Here is a 22,046-nt window from a genome sequence, read left to right on the forward strand (position 1 = left end):
TGGGCGTTGAGCATGAAAGTGAAGAAGATAGTAAATAAAAATTTCTGAATATATTATTTCTTCATACATAATAGTATTCTACTCTCGAATGCTTCCACTGAATATTGTTTCTTTTTTCCAAGTATTGTCGAGATAATATTTGTTTCGAGTTGCTGATTGTTGAAATGATACTCTGATTTTATTTGAGCTATTCTAACTCATTTTGAACTATGGTCGAGTTGTGTTGTTTTTCCCCTTTCTTCCTTGCTTCTTTAATCCTCCCCTAGTCGCGATCAACCGTGTTTTCTATCCTTAGAAAATGCGGGCGTGACATTTGAGTGAGAGGGGAAGATGTAGATGAGTTGTATGAAAAAATATGAATGAGAGATGATTTGATGTGAAAAATGGATGATGAATGTGTGTATTTATAGATGATTTTGGGAATAAAGAAATTATTAAAAAATAAAAAAAATCAGAAAAACGGTAATAAAACAACCATATTTTTGGAAATCTAAAAATATATTTTTTTAATTTTTGGTATTATTTTTGATTTTTTAAAAAAAAAATTGAATTTCCAACGGATAATCCGTTGGCCAATTGAAACGCGCCACGTAGCCTGCTCAGCGGCATTGACGTGCTTGATACATCAAGCAGCTCCGTGCCAGCGGCGGGAGTGCAGCAGCGGCGACAGCGGTGCCGCGCCAACGGCACGGACGCTGTCCATCCCAGCTAGCAACGCTGCGGATGCTCTTAGAATTAGTCTCAGTTTATTCAGATATTTTTACTTTTTTAATGAAATTCTTTTTCATGCGTTTTGAAGACATTGGGTGTTTGATTTTTAAAAGGAAATATATTAATCGCAAATTGAACTGCATCAAACTGGATCAATATAATTTATTTGGTATGGTAACTCGTACCAAACCAAATAACTGGATGTCTATAATTAAAATCAGTACTTGAACTCACTTATTAGGCATTTAGGTTGAATGATGGTAACACAGTATCGTCAAAATCATCCAAATTAATCATAGACTGCAAATAAGAGTTTTTAAAGGACATTTGGGCAATCATATAAATCATTTGGGATCCTATATGCAAATAAGAGAAAGCCATTAATTTGCAAACCCGTTTACATATCAAGCAGCTCTTCGTCTTCGATCTCCCTGAAGCGGAAAACCGATTTCCCCCACCAAAATGGTTTATTTCTTCTCCTTCTGCTTCCGCTTTTCTTATTATTTTTAAATTATGGATTTAACCTATTTTAATGGTTTTTTCTCTCTTCAATTTTGCAGTTGTTCTTCTCGTACTTCAAGGATTTGGTGGGTAGGGAAGTGACGGTGGAATTGAAGAACGATTTAGCGATTAGAGGGACTCTACATTCGGTTGATCAATATCTCAACATTAAGCTGGAGAATACTAGGGTTGTTGATCAGGACAAGTACCCCCATATGGTAGTATTCTCTCTCTTGCTCACTCCCTTCATGTTCTACGATTTAGGGTTAAGTGAAAGTTCTCACTTTTTGTTATTTGGATTTTCGTTATATGCTTTCTGGATTTTCTTGTGTGTGTGGTTCTTTATTAGGGTTTTAGGATACTTTCTGCTTCTGATATCCCGATCTATATTATTTCAATTTGAATCCCCAAATTTAAGCTTTGAGTAATGGTTTTATGTATATGTATAAGTACCATGTTGGGACGGCAAGATTTGGGAATTTGAATACTTCCCACTTTGGTTTACTGAATTAGCAACGCTGAAGTTTCTTTTAATTTTTCACTTTGCAATCAGGAATCATATGAGTTAGGCTTGTCGGGTTATGAGCTGAAAATCAGGGCCATGTGCTTCGATTGTTTGTGTCTTGAGTTGTAATAATAGTTAATTGTTTTGCATAGGCGGCTTGTGCCATGGAACTTCTAAGTTTTGATTGAGAATGAAGCTAGATTACAGTTTGTGTATGTACAAACTTTCTTTGAAAGTTTTTATTAAAAACTTCACTCTAATATATTTGTAGATTACTCTTTCTTATTTTATGATAGAACTAGTTTGAATATCAGTTCCAAAAGCCTAGTCAAATTTCCATCTTTCCAAGTGTTTGTATAAGTCTTGTACAACAGATGGCCTTCCTTGGGTGTGTCTGTTTAATTGCATCCGTAAACTTCCTTTGCTACGTAAGATTCTAACATCTGTGGTCTTGCTCCGTGCAATGTAATGTCTATCTCTGATCTATTGATTTCTCTTTGTAAATTTTGTTTTCTCGAGATACTGATACTAATTGAATATTTTCATACCAAAAACCTCTTCTTGTGGTGCTATTTTTTAACCCTCATATATTTGATTCCCCACGCTACTGTCCATTCATGTAATCCCATGTTTTGTATCCGTACTATCTTGTGCCCCTGCTAAAAAAACGGACTTTTTTACAGCTTTCAGTGCGAAACTGCTTCATTCGAGGATCTGTGGTCCGATATGTCCAATTGCCACCCGAGGGAGTTGATGTTGAGCTTCTGCATGATGCCACTAGAAGAGAAGCACGCGGGGGCTAACTCTCGGTGACCCAAGCCTTGTTGTTATGAGCTCGAAGCAGTGGATTCTTCGTCTCAAGTTTGGGAGAGTTTTTACTCCTGCATTACTCGGATATACTGTAGTATTTCTTTTCAAATTCTGGCATATGCTATTTGGATGTACACATTTATTAATTGTGTAGCTGACACTGATTAATCTTAATATGAAATCTAAATGCTATATGGCCCTCACTTACGATTTTATATATGCATTTTTAGGATTTAAGAACAACGAAATGGATGAATGGAACTGAATATTGCATGCTTAATAATTTTAGTTCCAATTCTATACATGTAGAAGTATACATATATAAGTAGGGTAGTGATAAAATGTAAACTCTAAATATTATATAAATTCTAAATTTTGATTTGGACAGTTAGAAAATGTCAATAGATAACAAAATAATATAACAAAAATTAGAAAAAGATAACAAAATAATTGAAAAAAATGCCAACCAGTACACAGTCATATTAATTGATTTCCTATAAAGTAAACGAACAAGTCTGTAACCACCATATAAAAATGCACCGGCCAATATATGAGTACTAGTATTTACACCCTAGTTATGTACGGGACATAAGAGTTTCACGTAATGAATTCAAAATATAATAAATATATAGAAAATAAGAATTCAAAAAAGCAATGTGAAGATTTAAAAAAATAGAAATGTACTTATCTTGTCTTACTCTAAATGAAGAATTTACTATTCCCTAATGAATGCAACAATTATGCAATTCTAATTTATAATCTAAGTGGAGTAAAAATAATAAAATTAATGACAAAAAGAAGATGTGTGACTAATGATCAAAGAATATGAATTAATTAGAATAAGATATAACATAAAGAAAATATGTGTGAGTAAAGATGTTTATTGACAGTGTTATGCACGTCATTAGTCCAAATAAAAGGTAAATTAATATATAAATTTAATAGCTTAATTTTGAAAATTTTTGAAAAACATATATGGAATATTAAACATACCCACATTAAATATATGAATAATATAAATCATAAAAATTTAAAACTTCTTTGAGAAGTCAAGTTAGAAAATTCGTACTGCCCAATAATCACATTTTCGTTGACTATTTATTTCTTATGTTTAATTTCAGAACATAACATAACTTGATATACATGACCAAAGACTAAATTAATTTTTTATACTGGAAAGAAATAAATTTCTTACCTCCCGCCACATATACGTATAAAAAGTAAATTATCACTTAAAACAACGATAATATTTTATGCATCTTGTTTGTTTTGAATAATGTGACAATTTACACTACTCTTTATGTTAAGAAGTACAAACTTTGTAAGTTAGATTTAATTTTAATTATATATAATTTCATCTTATTCCGTAGTTTAATCTATAAACTTAGTAGTATTTTTTAATTAATTAGAGGCAAATTAATATATAAGAATTAAAAACTTTAATTGAGTCAATATAGGATGGAAATTGTTAACATTATATATTTGTTCGTTTAGCTCGTGAATTAATTCAGAAAATGTATTGCAATAAAGGATTAAATCTCAATTTTAACTTAAATAATTGGAAGACAAACTAAACTCTCTAGCACAATTCCAATTTAAACCCAAATATAAGGCTAATTAATATATAAATTTATTAACTTAATTATAAAAAAATTAATGATAGTGCACTATTTAATGTGTTTTAGCGTTTTATTGGACCATTATTTGTCCAATTGTTTTTACCTTCAAAAAATATTTTTAGATAAAAGACACTTTATCATTATATTTTGTATCCAAAAAGGGTATCAAATTCTTTTCATCAAACTTGCACTTTAGATTAGGATAGATATATATCAATAAAATATTAAATATGGACCATAACTAGTAATTAATTAGTTTTATATGGTTTATTATTTTGTTAGCATGAATGTCTACATTTAAAAATAGAATTAAAAATAGGGGCCCATAAACTAAACCTTGTTCCAATACGCCCTCTGTGGTTTCAGTTCAAAATTGCTGTCACACAGTGAAGCTATAGCCGGAGTGTTTCTTCCTCCCATGCCCTAATTTCCTGCTGCTCCGGTGCTACAGTTCAGCAATTCCCAATTAGTGATCACATGGCAGCGGCCGCGGGAGACGACGAGGAGACGGCGAAGCAGAGGCTCTGGGACGGTGTGCTGGAGCTGACCAAGGCCGCGCAGGTGAGTGGCACCGATCCCCTCATGTGGACTATGCAGCTTTCCGCCACCCTCACCTCCGCCGGAGTTTCCATGCCATCCGTCGAGCTCGCTGACCTTCTCGTTTCTCATATTTGCTGGTCCAATAACCATCCAATTGCCTGGAAGTTCCTCGAGAAAGCGCTCACTATTCGTATCGTTCCGCCCATGCTCGTCCTTGCGCTTCTTTCCACTAGGTCACTTTCATCACATGCCTGTCTTTTTCTAAATTATGATATACATCTATTTTGGCATGATTTCTGATTTCTCTTCTAGGTCAATTTAAGCTAGATTGTTAAGTTTTACAGCTTAATTCTGCGACATCTTACAGTATTAGTACTCTAATTGAACCGCAAAAGTATTACTAGTATATAGCAAAAGATATGTGGAGGAAGCTGAGACTGCTGACCAATGTGTTCCATGGCATGTTCATTTATTCATGTCTTGTAATGTTGTGCAGGGTAATACCGAGTCGAAGGAGGTACCCAGTGGCATACAGATTGTATATGGAGCTTCTTAAGAGATATGCATTCTCATTGTTGTCTCTGATCAATGGTCGTAACTATCACAAGTATGATATTATTCCGTTATTCTGCGAGCCTGGGTTTCAGTTTCTCTAACATTTATGCTATAGTATCAAAGTAATAGATAATGTTCATTTTGATCTCTTAGATTTCTTATCCTCTGCCAACATCTGTGGATATCAGATAATGTTCCCAAAAGATTTGTATGTGCTAAATTTTTTTTGTTGTGTTTAACCTGAAGGTTAGCTTAGGTTTCCCATAATGCTATTGGGTAATATTGATTACTAGAGCTGTTTCGTATTTACTTGGGACATCTTTGGGGATGTTCAATATAAGGAATTTGGCTTCTGGATCAGGTGAAAACTTTTATCAGTGCACATCCATTAGCAGCACGCTTGTCATAGAAATTGTCTGTTCTCTGAACACCATTTAATCTAAGAACAATCTGTTGTGATTAGCTTATCCTGAAGCGTGTTCAGCTGATGGAACTAGAAAATAGGATGAGAACTTTTATATTTTACTCCATTAGGTATTGTATGTCCTATCATCTTTGACGTAAGTTTGTGCTTTATGCATGTCCATCTTCAATGAATGTGAGAATGTGAGCACGAGACTATAGGCTTATGCTCAGACAAATGTTTTATTTATTGAACCCCTTAAAGTATTTACTACTATGATTTAGAGATAAAATTATCATGAGAGATTTGTTCACTTGTATAAATTTCCCATATTATCTGCTATGTTTTCTTTTCCTCGATTATATTTTTGTAAACGCTAATGATGTGCACACTGGACTTGGGTTTTTGTAACTTTTCCTTTCACTTCTTTTTTTCTCTTTCTGGAAAGCCAAAATCCATCTATCCTAAAGCTGAAAAGTTCAAGCTGGTTGTCCCAGATGTGTGCCTGATAATTCTTAACTGATATTGATTGAAATAATTAACCGTATCGGCGTATCCATATGGTTTCAAATTTAACGTGTATAGAAGAGTCGGCATATGACAAACTAAGCTAGAATTTTTAGACTAAGATCAAAACCAGAAACTGGTGTTGTTTGACGATAATTTATGCCATTCTAGTAATTTTCTTAACATGAAGAATTTTTGGATTCCAGTAATGAACTTCACAAATTGCCACTAATGAGGTGTTGATCCACATGCAATTGGACAAAGGTTGGGCAGTCTATCCTGCTGTTGCTCCAGTCACAAAATCTGTATTACTGTTGTGGTGTGTTGGCCTAGTGGTAGAGTGGTTAATAATAACACCTGAAGCCAAAGGTCTCGGGTTAGAGTCTATCATGGCGCGGCGTTTAAATTTCTGTTCATTTAACAGTAATAAAAAAATAACTTATAAAAAGGTTTAACTAGTTTTAGGATGAATGGATTTTGGTTTTTCCAGAAAAATAACTTGTAATAGGGTCTCGTTACACTTAAATCAACCTCTGATATCTGTGAGATGCAATAGCACGATAGAGCTCTATAGTTGAAGCTACGAATATCTGGTTATTTAGCTGGTTATGACTAGACAATTTAACTCTATACCTACATTCAATTAATATTTTTTTCTGGAGAAAATTCTGATCTTATAGCAAGCAGGCTAGGGTTTGTGAGATCCTTCTAATTTTGTTGAATTTCTCGATCTTTTGGCCTCGGACTAGGTCCAGTTTATGTTACTCCAATTGATTACTAGAACTATTGAATTGCAGGATAATGGAATCTATCAATGATGTTCTCCAGTTTTACCAAATATTTGGTGTTCAATTCTCTGAACCTGGGATTCTTGTTGTTATATTTGTATTCTCTGTTGTATGGGAGCTACTTGATGCTTCCCTCGATGACGAAGGTCTGTTAGAATTCACAGCTGAAAAGAAATCGAGGTGGCCAGTTAGGAGTCAAGACATGGACATAGACTATCTAGATAACTTTGATGGGAAAAGAATGGAACACCAGGAAGCATTGAGTAAGATAAATAGTATTATGGCTGTTGAATTGCTTGGGGAGTTTTTCCGTGATAAAACAACTTCTAGGATTCTCTACTTGGCCCGTCGAAATATGTAAGTTTCCTTTTTTTGGCTTTCATAGTAAAATCGTGTCATGCCTTCGGCACTGAGTTCTAAGTATATGGCGGAACAGTGAATACTTTTCCCTTAATGTTATATTGCCTGGAAAACTTTAGCTGTTGGACTTCTTTCCTTTGGGATTGTATGCAGGATCTGAAACATTAACCGTCTTTTTCTTTTAGGCCAGTGCATTGGGAATGCTTCATTGATCATTTAAGACTGCTGGCTGCCAAGTCTGGTTCTTTAAGAAACTCAAAAAATATATCCCCAGAGGCACTCTTGCAGTTGACATCTGCTGCACGCCAAGTTCTGTCTCCTAAATGCAAAACAAACTCACAAAAACAACTTCATGCAGTGACAGCTATTTCTCCTATGTCGTCTGCCAGCCAGTGTCTTGCTACAGTTCGTTCAGAACTTTGGCTTCCCATAGATCTTTATTTAGAAGATACAATGGATGGATCACAAGTCAGAGCTACCAGTGCTGTTGAAGCTCTTACTGGTACATATACATGCAATCACAAGTTTTCAAGGTAAGTCCCTCTTTATATAAAATTCTGAGCACAGAATTGGTTCGGCAGGTTTGGTGAAGGGTCTGCAGGCTTTAAATGAGACCACTTGGCAAGAGGCATTTCTTGGTTTGTGGACTGCAGCTTTACGTCTTGTCCAGAGGGTGAGTGCTAATTTAAAATACATGAAATACATACCTTTCTTAGTATAATCTTAAATAAAGACAAGATTGCTCTTTTGTTTCTCTTCCCGAGCATTAATTAAAAGTTTTAAAACACACCCGATAATACGGGCTCATTAATCATTTGTAAAAACGATAGACTATTTCTGTGCTTCCTGCTGTGCTGTCAAGACTGGTCATTTCACTGGATATGGATGAATATTAAAGTATTAGAGTAATTCCCTTGATCAAAGGAAAACACAATGTTATCAACTTATCATTATGTGTTAGTATATGGTTTTCATCTCACTTACTAAGGGTTTTCGTTAGTTCATTTGATGCATTCGTATAAATTTGATGATTTTCCTTCAACCGGAAAGGAAAATAATAACTATGTGAACTAGTGAATTGAAGTTGTTTTGCCTAAATTCTCTGCATGAAGCTGCTGTTAGTATTCACCTCGTAAATTGCATGTTGGTGGATGTTTCCATTGTTGATTAGTTTGGTAAAATTGTTATGAGGAATCTCTACATTTGTAAGATATTAAACTATGTGTTCACCACTGTACTTTCCTCTGTATCTTCACAGGAGAGGAATTCAAGTGAGGGCCCTGTTCCTCGCATTGATACTTGTTTATGCATGTTATTGTCCATTGCAATACTTGCAGTTGTTAATATTATAGAAGAGGATGAGATCATGTTGAATGGTGAAGCTGAACAATGCTCTGTCAGTCAGAGAAAAAATATTGAACAGGTGGGAAAACGCCATCAAGACTTAATTTCAAGCCTTCAGCAGTTGGATGACTTTGAAGGATTGTTGACTGCACCACCACCTGTTAGTTCTTTGGCCAATCAAGCTGCTGCAAAAGCAATGTTCTTCCTTTCAGGCATGTCTGTTGGCAGTGGCCACCTTAGTGGCATGAGCTTGAATGACATACCCTTGAATTGCAGTGAGTATCTCTTATAGCAACTGCTTCTAGTTTTTAATGCGTAATTATTTTAGTATTTTATTTTATTTTTTGTTACTTGTACATCATTATGAACATCAGGAATTTTACATTCACTAAATTACCATTTGTAGAAGTTTATCTCTGGATTCATCTTTATCTGAGATTGTTTTAGTTGATTTCTGATTTTGAGCTACAATTGGATCTGAATAGGACTCTACCCAACACAGTTTTTTGAATTAAGTACTATTACAAATAAACACTATTTTTTGTGATATGAAATGGTGAATTTTTTTCATCATTAGTTCTTCCTTCTGTCTACTGGTCAAAGATTGGGCCTCATTTACCTTATTTCTCTTTTCATTTTTATATGCCCATATCTATCTATCTATGTCTGTTAGTTCTTTACCCTGGTTCTATAGTTTCCTCTTTCTGGTGGACGGTCTTGGTAGCGCACTGCAGTGATGTACTTCTGTATCTTTCCTGCTTTTCTTGTTCCTGTTTATTGTTGAAAGTGACCCCTCTGATCCTTTTTTTTTATCACATGCAGCTGGTAATCTCAGGCATCTTATTGTTGAAGCTTGCATTGCTAGAAATGTGTTGGACACATCAGCGTATATGTGGCCTGGATATGTAAAAGGTCGCTGCAGCCCAATTCCTCGAAACATTTCTGGGCAAGTGCCTGGTTGGTCATCTTTCATGAAAGGGTCACCTTTAACTCCTCCAATGATCAGTGCGTTAGTGTCAACTCCAGCAACTAGGTAGGCATTACTTATAATTTTGAAAATTTTAGTTTTCTTTCACAACTCTTGTATGTGCTATTTCAGATGCCAAGCGCCCAAGGTCTGAAATTATAATCTCTTTATCAGTTTTGCTGCTAATGTTGCTGCCAATTACTTCATGGCTTGTTTCACTAGGGCAATTGGATCTCTAGGACCAGATTTGGGATTTAAACTTGTCCCTCATTATGCTATTGCCTTTTTCATGTTCCTGCTGAACTGGGAAAGACAAGAATCATTTTGAAACAAAGGACTTCAACCCACACATTCTCTGTGTTTTCTTGTACCTTCAGAACAATTTTCTAAGTAAGTTTAACAAGACAATAGATTTTAAAATTTGATGTATCAAATTACTACCCATTCGTCATGGTGCTGTGACTGTTATCATCTGTTTAACTGAATATCCTAATTTGGATTATTAACTGACTTATATATTAGCCAATAATAGTAAGATGCAATGATGCATGGATAAGATTGTACTTTAATGCTTAAACCCATGTCATATTTTTCCTTCTATATATTCTGTTAGTAAGAAAACTGAGTTTGAGCTTGTGCATCGAATCGATATAAGCTTAGCAGAGTTAGAGCGGCTGTATGAGATTGCTGTCAGTGGCACAGATGATGAGAAGATCTCGGCTGCCACAATATTCTGTGGGGCTTCTCTTACTCGTGGTTGGAGCATACAGGTAATAGATTTTCAATTTGCTATAGAAAAGAAGTACTGCTGATTAAAATGTTTCTTCAATATTTTCCTCCTCGAAATTTACGTTCGTTGATTGCTAATTCTATAAATCCTGAAAATAGAAGAGATATCAAATGAATCATTTGAGCCAGAGTGACTTTTTCCCCTTTTCTTTCTCTCTCTCCTCTGAAAATAAGCAGTGTGCATATGCTTACAGGAACATACAGGCCTTCTAATCACAAGATTGCTCTCGCCTGCTTTCCCTACAGATTTCTCTGGAAGTGAAAGCCATTTGATTGGCTCTGCTCCATTTTTGAATGTTATTCTGGTCGGAGTTTCATCTATTGACTGTGTTCAGATCTTTTCCTCGCATGGCTTGGTAGGTCCATCTATATTAAATCTAGTCTTTAATTTCATTCGACTAAAGTTCAAAATTGGTTAACTTTTTGACGGAACCGTTAAATATGGACCAAAACATATTATTTGGGACCAGAAGTTATCACACTTAATGTGTTGGACTGGAAAGTTTTTTCGGACAAATGTAGAGGACCAATTTGGGAATTTAGTCATTTCATTTTCTTGAAGTTGAATACCATGATAAAAAGGATAATATGCAACGTTTAATTTGATATCCATGATGTGAAGGCCATTATCAATGAACCTGGGAAGCCATATATCCATTCCCTGTCCAGGTCTCTAATCAATCTATTCAAAAAATTCCGAGTCTTAAAAAATCAGTGAACAAGAGTGAGTAGAATAAAGCAATAAGGTTTTGTTGAAGCCAATTCTCATTTCTCAATGTATTTGTGTCCTAAAAAATTTCAAAAATGCTCTAACTTTGTACAAAGTTTTTTTGTTCAGGTTCCTCAACTTGCTGCTGCATTGATGCCAATTTGTGAGGTCTTCGGTTCCTATGCACCAACTATGTCATGGAGTCTTAACACCGGGGAGGAAATTTCTTCTCATGTTGTATTTTCAAATGCATTTACTTTGCTGCTGAAGTTGTGGAGATTTGATCAGCCACCTATGGAACATATAAAGGGGGACGTTACTCCAGTAGGATCTCATTTAACCCCGGACTACCTCCTATTGGTGCATAATTCCCAGTTGGCTTCGTATGAAGATTCACCGAAAAATCAAAATAAAACAAATAAACCATCAAGATTATCATACACATCTCCGAAAGGACCCATATTCATGGATTCTTTTCCAAAATTGAAGCGATGGTACAGAAAACACCAGGAATGTATTGTTTCTATTCTTTCTGGTCTAAAACCGGGAAATCCTGTTCACGGGATTGTGGAGGCTCTCCTAAACATGATGTTCAGAAAAATTAACAGAGGTCAAACCCTGGCTTCTACAACTTCTGGAAGCAGCGCTTCATCTGCATCTGGACCTGACGATTACTCTCTCCGTCTTAAGCTGCCTGCTTGGGATATTCTTGAGGCAGTTCCTTTTGTCCTTGATGCTGCCCTTACAGCATGTGCCCATGGGAGACTATCGCCTCGTGAATATACCACTGGTTTGTCAAAATGTTTACTATTAAATGTACTTGGTATTTTGGGATGGTAGACTTGTCGCATGTAACACTTTGTTAATATACAAATACTTCATCCTGCTTTGTGAAATCCATTTTGCACTGCACACAAGAGAAAGTATCCATTTTACCCAGTTTCATTGGACCTGCAAACAAAATCCCCCAAGAATGCACACATTTGTTTTCTGATTGATATGCATGAAACTGTTATCTGATTGAAGCGAATGAGGTTTTGGCTACCTCTTATAATCGTCAACTATAGTCTTACCAATCTGATGGTTTAATATCTTAGATTGGAATATATAAGTCCAGTTGGATGGTTTACTATCTTAGATTGGAATATATGAGTATTTGTCTGTAACATTCAGTTTTAGATTCTCAAAGCTCATATATCAAAATAGATTATGAATGAATGTGTTTTGAAAAAGCATTGCTCCTGTTGCATCTGTATATCTATTTTCTATTATTAGTTGCAGGCTGTCACACTTCAGTTCCTTCCATCTTGCATCAATCTTACAGAGTGACACCATTGTTTTTCATCTCAGGGCTCAAAGATCTTGCTGATTTTCTTCCTGCATCTTTGGCCACTATTGTAAGTTACTTTTCAGCAGAAGTGACTCGGGGTCTTTGGAAGCCCGCTTGTATGAATGGAACTGATTGGCCAAGCCCTGCCGCAAATTTAGCCATGGTTGAGCAACTGATACATAAAATCTTGGCTGCCACTGGTGTCGATGTCCCAGATCTTTCTGACGGTATGTCTTTTTAGTGCTGGCCTTATATTTTATCTAATAATAACACAAGTAAACTCATTACATTTGCCTTTCTCTAGAATTCATAGTATTTCTTATTGCTTAATTAGATTCAAATTAGGAGTACGTATTTATGATAAGAGTAATTCAAATAATATAGAAAGATTTTATTGGAGAAACTGACATGTCTTCTGGGAAAAACATTGCAGCTTTCTAATTGCAACATTACGCTAACAAGTATCATTGTTGCAGGGGGAAGCTCTATGCTCACACTTCCGTTACCCTTGGCAGCTATGGTTAGCCTCACAATAACATATAAACTTGACAGGGGTTCTGAGCGTCTTCTAAATCTGATTGGTCCAGCCTTAAGTAGTCTTGGCATAAGTTGCCCATGGCCATGTATGCCAATAATATCTTCTCTATGGATTCAAAAAATAAAACGGTGGAGCGACTTTCTTGTTTTCTCCGCATCTCAAACCGTGTTCCACCACAATCATGATGCCATAGTTCAACTCCTCAGAGTCTGTTTTGCGGCAGCCCTTGGTTCAAACTCTTCCTCCGTTGCAAGCAAAGGTGGCGTGGGTGCTCTTCTGGGTCATGGCTTCGGTTCCAACTTCTCTGGAGGCCTTTCTGCTGTTGCCCCCGGAATACTCTACTTGAGAGTTCACCGAGCTGTCAGAAATATCATGTTTATGATTGAAGAAATCGTCTCTCTCCTAATGAACACTGTCAAAGATATCGCGAACAGCGGGTTACCACCAGAGAAAATGGAGAAGCTGAAGAAGACGAAGTTCGGCATGAAGTACGGCCAAGTCTCACTCTCTGCTGCAATGAGTCAGGTGAAGCTTGCAGCTTCATTGGGGGCTTCCTTAGTTTGTCTCACCGGTGGATTAAGCTCAGTGCAGGCGGTATTCAACGAGATTCTACCCTCTTGGTTCCTTTCCCTTCATGGATCCTATCCCAACCGACAGGATTCAGGAGGTATGGGCGCGATGCTTGCTGGGTATGCCCTCGCCTACTTCACTGTATATTCCGGGATGTTTGCGTGGGGGGCTGATTCAGCATCAGTTGCATCCAAACGACGGCCCAAGGTTCTCCAGAAATACTTGGAGTTTGTTGCGAGTGCTATTGACGGGAAAATATCACTCGGGTGTAACAAGGCCACATGGAGGGCATACGTAACGAGGTATCTGAGTCTGATGGTGAGCTGCACGCCCGCGTGGATGCTCGAAGTGGACGTGGAGGTTATCAAGAGAGTGAGTAAAGGGCTGAAGCAGTGGAATGAAGAGGAACTGGCTTTGGCTCTTCTTGGAATAAGTGGGATTGGTGCAATGGGTGCTGCTGCAGAAATGATAGTAGAAACTGGTCTGAATTTTTGTAGATGAGAGTAGTGAGAAGAATGTATAGAAGAAGAAGACTTTGTCTTTGAAGAGAGATGATATTTATGTATGCTTGGTGGTAGTTGAATTCAAACTCGTAAATTATTGAATTCCTTTCATAATATCCAGCCTTTTAACATCATTAGCTCATAGTATCAAATTTCTGTTTTGATAAATTTCTCCTGTCCTGCTTTTGTCATTTTGATCGTCAGCTTTTCTATACTTCAATAAATATTTTTCGTTCTAATGAAGTAGTAGACCTCATTCTCAATAAATAATACTTCCTCCGTCCCAACTAAGTTGAGTCATTTCCTTTTTTGACAAAAAACAAACATCTAATCACTTTTACTTTATTCAACTATCTACTTTACTCTCTCTTTATCTTTCCTACTTTATTCTTCTCTCCTACTTTTCAACACAATTTCTTAATCTTCGTGTCCAAAAGTTTTGACTCAACTTAGTTGGGACGAATGAGGTATTATTCTAATTCTTTTTTATTTTTATTTTGAGTGAATTGCATGAAACGTCCCTAACTTTTGCATTTGTTACACCGATGACCCCTAACAAAAAAAAATAGCACCACGGGGGTCTAACAAAACATACAATCACAAAGTAGATATTTTCGGAAGATAACACCCTCAGGCCAATAAAGAGCATTCTCGTCTAATTGCTCCTGCATGCTCTACCACCGCCTCTGCATGCTCTGCAACATGCACTGTGGCTGACACCCTACTAATGATATAACACAAAATGTCATGTCTTCTCTCCTCTCTCCCTCGAAAAAATGCAGACGGTTCACCTCATACACGCCACCTATTTGATGCACTTGCATTGTAATTTTATCAAAATTAACACACTTCTCTTTCTCGTTCAAGTTTCACTCTTTGAAAGTAACTGTCTTGACCTGGGGAGAGACCCGCATCAACCCATCGAAAAAACTTGCAATCATCTTCCTATAGAATACTTTGTCATTAAACTTCCTGCTAAAAAAATCATATAAAAACAAAACATAATACATGATTTTAACCTTCCATATTGGGCAGCGATAGTAACGTCTACCCGGGTTAGCAGCCGTCCTAGATATCACAAGCTCAGCCTCAAGATCATGATTACAGTTCACAATTTCGAGACAAGGCCAATTCCAATTAAAGATTGACCCGAAAGATTGAGAAGAAGAAGACATTGCAACAGAATCTGAATTGAATTCAAAATTACACAATCAAATCAACATTGCAAGTTCGACGAAACATAGCACAGTACATTGAGTTTCCAGACTTGCCAACATTCAAAATCAGCATTGCAATTTGGACGAAACATAACACAGTAAACCTAAAACCTAAAACCTAGCACACACATTCACACATGCACTGATATTGCACTTAGATTAGGTTTTTGGTGGAGGTCCTCTCACAGGGCCACCGCCTTGCATATCAGCTTCATTATTCCATGTTTGGTATACTGGTTTATCTGGACGGAGAGGAATAGCTGTAAGCACCGCGGCATTTATTTTCGGTCTTCACATGTTATTTGGCCGTGATGGTGTTTGAGGGGAAAAAAAACCTAAAACCATAAATCGAGTTCACAGACTTGCCGAGATTCAAACCAGAATTGCAAAATTAATATAAATCATATGCTAAAAAAAAACAATAACAAATTCCTATTTCTCTCTTAATTGAAATCCCCAAAAATTTGCATACCGCGGTAACCCTAAAACCATATATCGAGTTGCCCGACTTGCCTAAATTCAAACCAGAATTGCAAAATTAATATGAATCATATGATAAAAAACAATAACAAATTACTATTTCTCTCTCAAATGAAATCTCCCAAATTTTGCATAGCACGGTAACCCTAAAACCATAAATCGAGTTGGCTAGGATGAACCCTAAACCCCTAATTCGCGTTGCCAATCGAGTAGCCTAAAGGGGAAATCTCATACGTTACATGATACAAAAAATCAACAGAAGCACACTAACTCGAGTTAGGGATGGCGATGCGTGGGGTTGAGAAGACAACAGAAGAGGAATGAAATTAATAGAGAGGGATAGATAATATAGTGGCAGGTACTCATCATAAAAGTGGAAACAAAATCCTGTATGATTTGACAAATCCCTTACAGGTAGTATAGTAGTGACCGAGTAGGTATGCAGGTAGTGCAGGTTTGGGGGGGGGGGGTCATGAGACAAAATTACCCTTCAAGCCATTTGGGTATTTTCGTCCGAAAAATGACTAAAAATACATGGTTTGTGATTGTATGTTTTGTTAGACTCATGGGGTGCTAATTTTTTTAGTTATGGGTCATTTGTGTAATAAATATAAAAGTTAGGGACATTTCATGTAGTTTTTTTCCCTCAAACACCATCACGGCGAGGGGTTAAGGCGGACCCCCAACCTGTATATATCAAAAATCACCAAAAGAACATACATCATCCAAGCCCAAAAGTGACTCGGTCCGCATGAGAGATACAAATCACAAGAGCTAACAAAGCTACTATGGTATCCCCACAGACCGGGTACTAACCATCTAAGTAACGAGAAAACAAACATAACAAAGCTATACACCAAAATAACAACAAGGATGATGGCCAAAAGCTGGCCAACTCCAAAGGAAAACAAAAAACCCTAAATCAAAACCACGAACCATGTGATGTAGTCATCCATCTCGATATCTGAATCTGAAGTTCGGATAGCCCAACTGGTCCATCCTGACGAGCGACTTCAAATACCGAGGCGCTGAATCCGCATCAAAGAAGGTGATGGCAGGGGTCTGGACCCCCTACCTGCCAAAAAATCAGCTGACCGGTTGCCCTCTCGATAGATGTGAGAGAACATAAACTGCGTCTGTGCGAGCAAAGTGCGAATGCGAGCCATGTGATGTCTCACATCCGCTGCTCCTCCGCGTCCTGAAGTGAACACCGCGACCACTGCTGCCGCATCCATCTCGACCCAAACATGCAATGAGAACTGCATAGCCAAAAGCAGCCCGTGAAGAAGAGCTAAGAGCTCCGCCTCGAAGGCCGACCCAGCTACGAGGGGCGTGCAAAAGGCCCCCAGGAGGGAACCGTCTGAACCACGAACCACTCCCCCACCGCCTGCCTGTCCCGTCGAGCTAGTAAAGGCCCCGTCGGTGTTCAGCTTCACCCAAGGATCATCGGGTGGATGCCAAAGCACTTGCAGGGACCTCAGAACTCGCCGGCAAGGAGGAATCGAAGGCATGAAGTCGACAGGCGGAGAGCAACCGTGCCAATGAGTGGGTAGCAGCACGCCCGCCGCCACCAACGTCCGCAAATGCCGAACAACCTGCCAAATAACATGGGAAGAACGAAAAGAAACGCCGCGGTGCTTGCACCTATTCCTCTCCGTCCAAATAAACCAGTATATCAAACAAGGAATAATGAAGCTGATGTTCAAGGCGACGGCCCTGTGAGAGAAAAGTATATTTTATTTTTATTTTTCTCTTACTTTACTATTTTTATTAAATGGAAGAAGTATATTTTAGGAGAAAACCGACAAGTAGCTTGCTTGATGATGCTTGATGAACGTCGACCATGAAGACATCGTAAATTTGTCCACGGGCATCACGATAAGTCCTCTGTCCTACAGTCCTACTACACAGTATTACTTTCACCATTTGGATGCTCTCATAATTCGAACCAATCAATCGATTACCATTAAATATTTAATGTTAAAGTATTAATTTTCAAATAATTCGAGTATGCACCTAGGCATCTGAATTCATGATATGTTAACCAATTGTTATCGACCAAAAGTGCAAGATTGGTCTTCTAGTATGACGTGGTGTGACATCTATTATTATATCCACAAATGATGACTATTCAGCGTCATGTACATTGAGCATCTCCAAACCTCTTAACGTCTACGCAACTAATTACTCTCTCGTCTTACTCAAAATATCCACATTCTTAAGTAACACATAATTTTAGAAATGATTGTTAGATGGAGTTAATAAAGAGAAAAAAATAGTTAAATATTTTAATAAAGAAGTATTTCCAAATATAGAAAGTGGACATCTGAAGTGTGATAAACTAAAAATAAAAGATAGACATCTCGGCCAGATGGAGTAATTACTCCTCTAGTCTTCAAAAGATGGAATATGTGGTACTCCAATTGACTAATTCTTGAACCTACATTGCCTAAATCTCTGTTTGGAGAATCAGTACTTCGTAGCAATTGATGTTTCATTGTTTCATATGAGTACTTTATAATTCTGTAAAATAAAAAAAATGCAGAATGTAATATTTGTAAATAAATATATTAATTTTATTTTTCTAATAGTGTACTATATACTCTCTCCATTCTATTAAATACTATGAAATATTTAGTTTTCAGTACAGTACGAGATTTTATGTAATGTTGTTTTATGAGTAAAATAAAAAAGAAGAAAAAGTGTTATTTTTATTTATATAAATATTTTACTTTTAATGGAACCACTATAAAAAATGTTTATTTATAATGGGAGAGATAGAGTATAAAAAAAGAAGTATCGAGTAATTCATAATGACAACTCACTTTTTATGGTTCACAAATCTCAACAAATGCTTCTGTATAACAAATTAACAACTAGTAATATACTCCAGTTCACTTTAATTGGGAAGAAAATTATTGCAGCTTTTCATTTCGGGAAAGTGCCACTTATATATTCTGTAGTTTTTTTAATTCAATACTTTCAAGAAATCTACATATATAATAATAATAATAAAAAACATGAGAATAGTAAATCGTAAACCGATAAAATAATAAACACGGTAAACGAAGGTACAAAATTTGTGAGACAGAAGGAAAAAAAAAACTCCCCCTTCCAAAATGATGCCTGTTCTAACTAATGGGAATTAGAAAAATTCCAGCTCATAACTTTTACTACTAATACAAAGTGCATCTGATTTGACATCAACCAATTACTACACTGATTCCAATGCACATTAATTAAACTAATCCAATTGCTAAAATCGCGATTCCGACTTAATCCACATTCTACTAATCCCAATTCAATATCAAATCGCATCAATTAGTTACCGTTGTTAGCGTAGTTACGGTTGTGGCCATCATCGTCTTCCTCGCCGCTGCAGAAACCTTCTTCTTCTTCATCGCCGCCGCCGCCACCGTCGTCGGAGGACAAGTGCACCAGCCAGCACACGCCGTGGAGGTGCCCGTTCAGGCACACGAAATACTCCACCGCGCCGTCGCCGGATCCGAGCTTCCTAGCGGCTGATTTCTGCGGGATCATCCTCGCCGCCGTCATGCTCCACACCCTAGCCGCGCAGTACGGGCACCTCATCCCTTCCTCGAACCCGATCCGCTTCCTAATTAGGCATTCCCGCGTCCTCGACTTGAAAAAAGCCCTAAATACCCCTCGGTAAACCCCGACGTCGTCGTTCCGCCTCCCCTCCTCCTCTGCCGCATGCTCGCACGGATCGCTCACGTACAGCACGTCTCCCCTGCAGCTCTTCGCCAGAAAGCTCATCCCCGACGTCTTCGAGAATCGCGATTCCTCGGCGAAGTGCCCCGGCGAGGGGCGACTCAGGCGGAAATGCCGAGTCGACTCGCATCCGCCGCAGAAGAAGAGGAGCTTCGCCAGCGCCGGCCATCCCCCGATGATCCGGCTGTTGGTCGCCCCCTCCGTGAGCGTCGCGATCATCCGCGGCGCGCGGTAGATGCAGAGTTCGCGCCACAGGAGGCGCTTCGCCAGCGCGCGGAGCTTCCAGCTCACCGCCGCGACTCGGCAGAGCGTGCGGATGTCCCACTTCATGTGCTCGAACACCAGAAACAGAACTCGCTCGTTGACCAGGCCCGAGCTAGCCGACTCACTGAGTCTAGGCACCTGACTCGCTCTTCCCCACTCCCCCATTCGCTAAAACAGATTTCCGGCGGTTGAAACTTGAAACGGGTTTTATAACGGGCTGGGACACGTGGAGGGCGAGACAAAATCAGCTGCGGAAGAGCCAGCACGTGGTGTGTTCCCACTGGAGAGAAATACACGCGGGCGAATATCATTGGGGGGCGTACGGGAAGGTGCGGCACATGGGAAAAGTCCACCTTGTGGGAGGGGAGCGAGTGCCACGTAGCGGGTTTAGATATATCCTTTTCGTGGCTCGAAAATATCTTTAAAAGGTATACGTGGCGGATTAGGGGGCTAAATATCTGGGTTTTATGTATAATTCGAGGTGTACGCGTGGGAGTAGTGGTTGTACACCACGTAACAACATTTTTTGACTATTTGCTGACTCGTTTTTGGGATTTGGATTTAAATAAATTCTTCCGTGTGTTGTCGGGATTTCATACAGATACATTTTTCATTTAGATAATGATTATGCTTGTACTACTAATACAGGTGTTAGCCACACAGAGCAACATATTTATTTTATTATAAGTGGTTCTGATTTGGTAGAATAGTGTATAATTGTTTGTTAGCGTCTCTGTCAAGTATATGCATTTTTTATTTTTTACAAAGAATTACAATGGTTCGTTGAAGCAATTTTATGTCGGATTGTGTTAAATAAGTTTATTAGAAAAAGTGGTTAATTGAAGCAATTTTTTTGGCTATCAACAAATTAGAGATGAGTTATGTTAAATCTTTGACACTTGAGGAATTCTTTTGGCAATATTTATGGTTAAAAAACTCCATAAATATTTAAGAAATGCAATTCTCACCAACTTTGCAAAAAGATTTTCAATTTCCTCAACATGCCTTGACCAGTTGACCATGACCATCCCATCCCATCTGGTAAAAGGTAGAACCAACGTCACAAAATAATTATTATTAATCGTTGTCCAAAACATATTATATAATAAAAATTTGGAAAAAGAAAACATAAAAATGCGTGCCTGAGTGGTTAATGATTTACTTTCCCGTTTAGGAGAAGACACCAGTGGGATGTGGACAACGTGGTCCATGTTTGGTTTGCACATGAACAGAATCTTTAACTTTTAATATTAATATTTTTAAAAAATTTAGGTGGCTCGTCTTCGTAATCAATTTAGTTTTGGGTAGCCAATACCTTTTTGTACTGCACCAAAAGCAAAATGTACAATTCGAATTTCGACACTTGTTTCACGAGAGGTAGCAAAACAAGAATCCTGGATATACGAGAGTTAGATACTACTCCCTCCGTTTCAACTACTACTCCCTCCGTTTCACCATAGTTGAGGCGAAACTTTTCTGTACGGAGTTTAAGAAAGGTATGTTGAGTGTGTTGAATAAATAAATAAAATAAGTAAGAGAGAGAAAAATGTGGAGAGAATAAAGTAGAAAGTAAATAAAGTAGAGAGAAAAAAAGTAAGAGAGAGTAAAGTAAAAGAGAGAAAATAATTACTATATATGGAAATGACTCAACTATGAAGAAACTTCCCGAAATGAAAAAATAACTCAACTATGAAGAAACAGAGGGAGTACTAGTACTCGCTCTATTTCAATATACTCCCTCACACCCACAATAATTATCACTCTTTTCTATTTAATTATATCCCACAATAATTGTCATACTTCATTTTTATCATAAATGGTAAGTAGATCTCACGTTCCACTAAATCAATTCACTCACATTTTATTATAAAACCAATATTAAAAAGTGGGTCTCACATTTCACTAACTTTTTCAACGAACTTTTCTTTACATTTCCTAAAACTCGTGTCCACAATAAGAGATTTTTTTAAATGTGAGATTTTTTATGGATAAATTAAAAAGAAGAAATATGACATGTACCTTAGGGCAAAGAGCTATAATTTCTTAGTTTATTTATGCACAAGAATTTTGGTTACATATTTTGCAAGGTTAAACACTATATGAATTGACTGAATTCATTTCAGAGTCACATGCTTGGGTATTGCGCTTGCAAGTTTAGTAAATACGGTATGAATTTGTTTCAAATCTACGAGCGACAAGCTTTGAAACTGCGCAGAAGTTCGGTAAGCCTGATATGAGTTCCAGCAACTCATATTATACTTACCAAACCTATGCATGCAGTGCCAAGACTGGTTGTGAATGTCT

At 37.5% G+C, this 22,046-nt stretch overlaps 2 protein-coding genes across 3 annotated transcripts; one reads left to right on the forward strand and one right to left on the reverse strand.

Moving 5' to 3' along the window:
• The first annotated feature begins 4,482 nt into the window (after positions 1 to 4,482).
• LOC121763854 (mediator of RNA polymerase II transcription subunit 33B-like) lies at positions 4,483 to 14,163 on the forward strand. 2 transcript variants are annotated; one of them, XM_042159943.1, is made up of 12 exons: positions 4,483 to 4,919; positions 5,183 to 5,293; positions 6,949 to 7,296; positions 7,485 to 7,801; positions 7,881 to 7,972; positions 8,558 to 8,918; positions 9,466 to 9,676; positions 10,266 to 10,380; positions 10,594 to 10,755; positions 11,238 to 11,898; positions 12,459 to 12,665; positions 12,915 to 14,163. In XM_042159943.1, the coding sequence occupies exons 1-12, from the start codon at positions 4,624 to 4,626 to the stop codon at positions 14,045 to 14,047; spliced, it is 4,014 nt and encodes a 1,337-aa protein (XP_042015877.1). In that variant the 5' UTR covers positions 4,483 to 4,623; the 3' UTR covers positions 14,048 to 14,163. The 2 variants fall into 2 exon arrangements, with proteins under 2 accessions (XP_042015877.1, XP_042015878.1); XM_042159944.1 differs by lacking the exon at positions 6,949 to 7,296.
• Positions 14,164 to 18,773: 4,610 nt separating this feature from the next.
• Positions 18,774 to 20,372, reverse strand: LOC121763877 (EID1-like F-box protein 3). Its single transcript, XM_042159973.1, has one exon. It carries the CDS (start codon positions 19,905 to 19,907, stop codon positions 19,068 to 19,070), a length of 840 nt encoding a protein of 279 aa, XP_042015907.1. The 5' UTR covers positions 19,908 to 20,372; the 3' UTR covers positions 18,774 to 19,067.
• Between the last annotated feature and the right edge of the window lie 1,674 nt (positions 20,373 to 22,046).

This window comes from Salvia splendens, chromosome 14 (assembly GCF_004379255.2).
Source record: "Salvia splendens isolate huo1 chromosome 14, SspV2, whole genome shotgun sequence".
NCBI classification, from domain to species: Eukaryota; Viridiplantae; Streptophyta; class Magnoliopsida; order Lamiales; family Lamiaceae; genus Salvia; species Salvia splendens.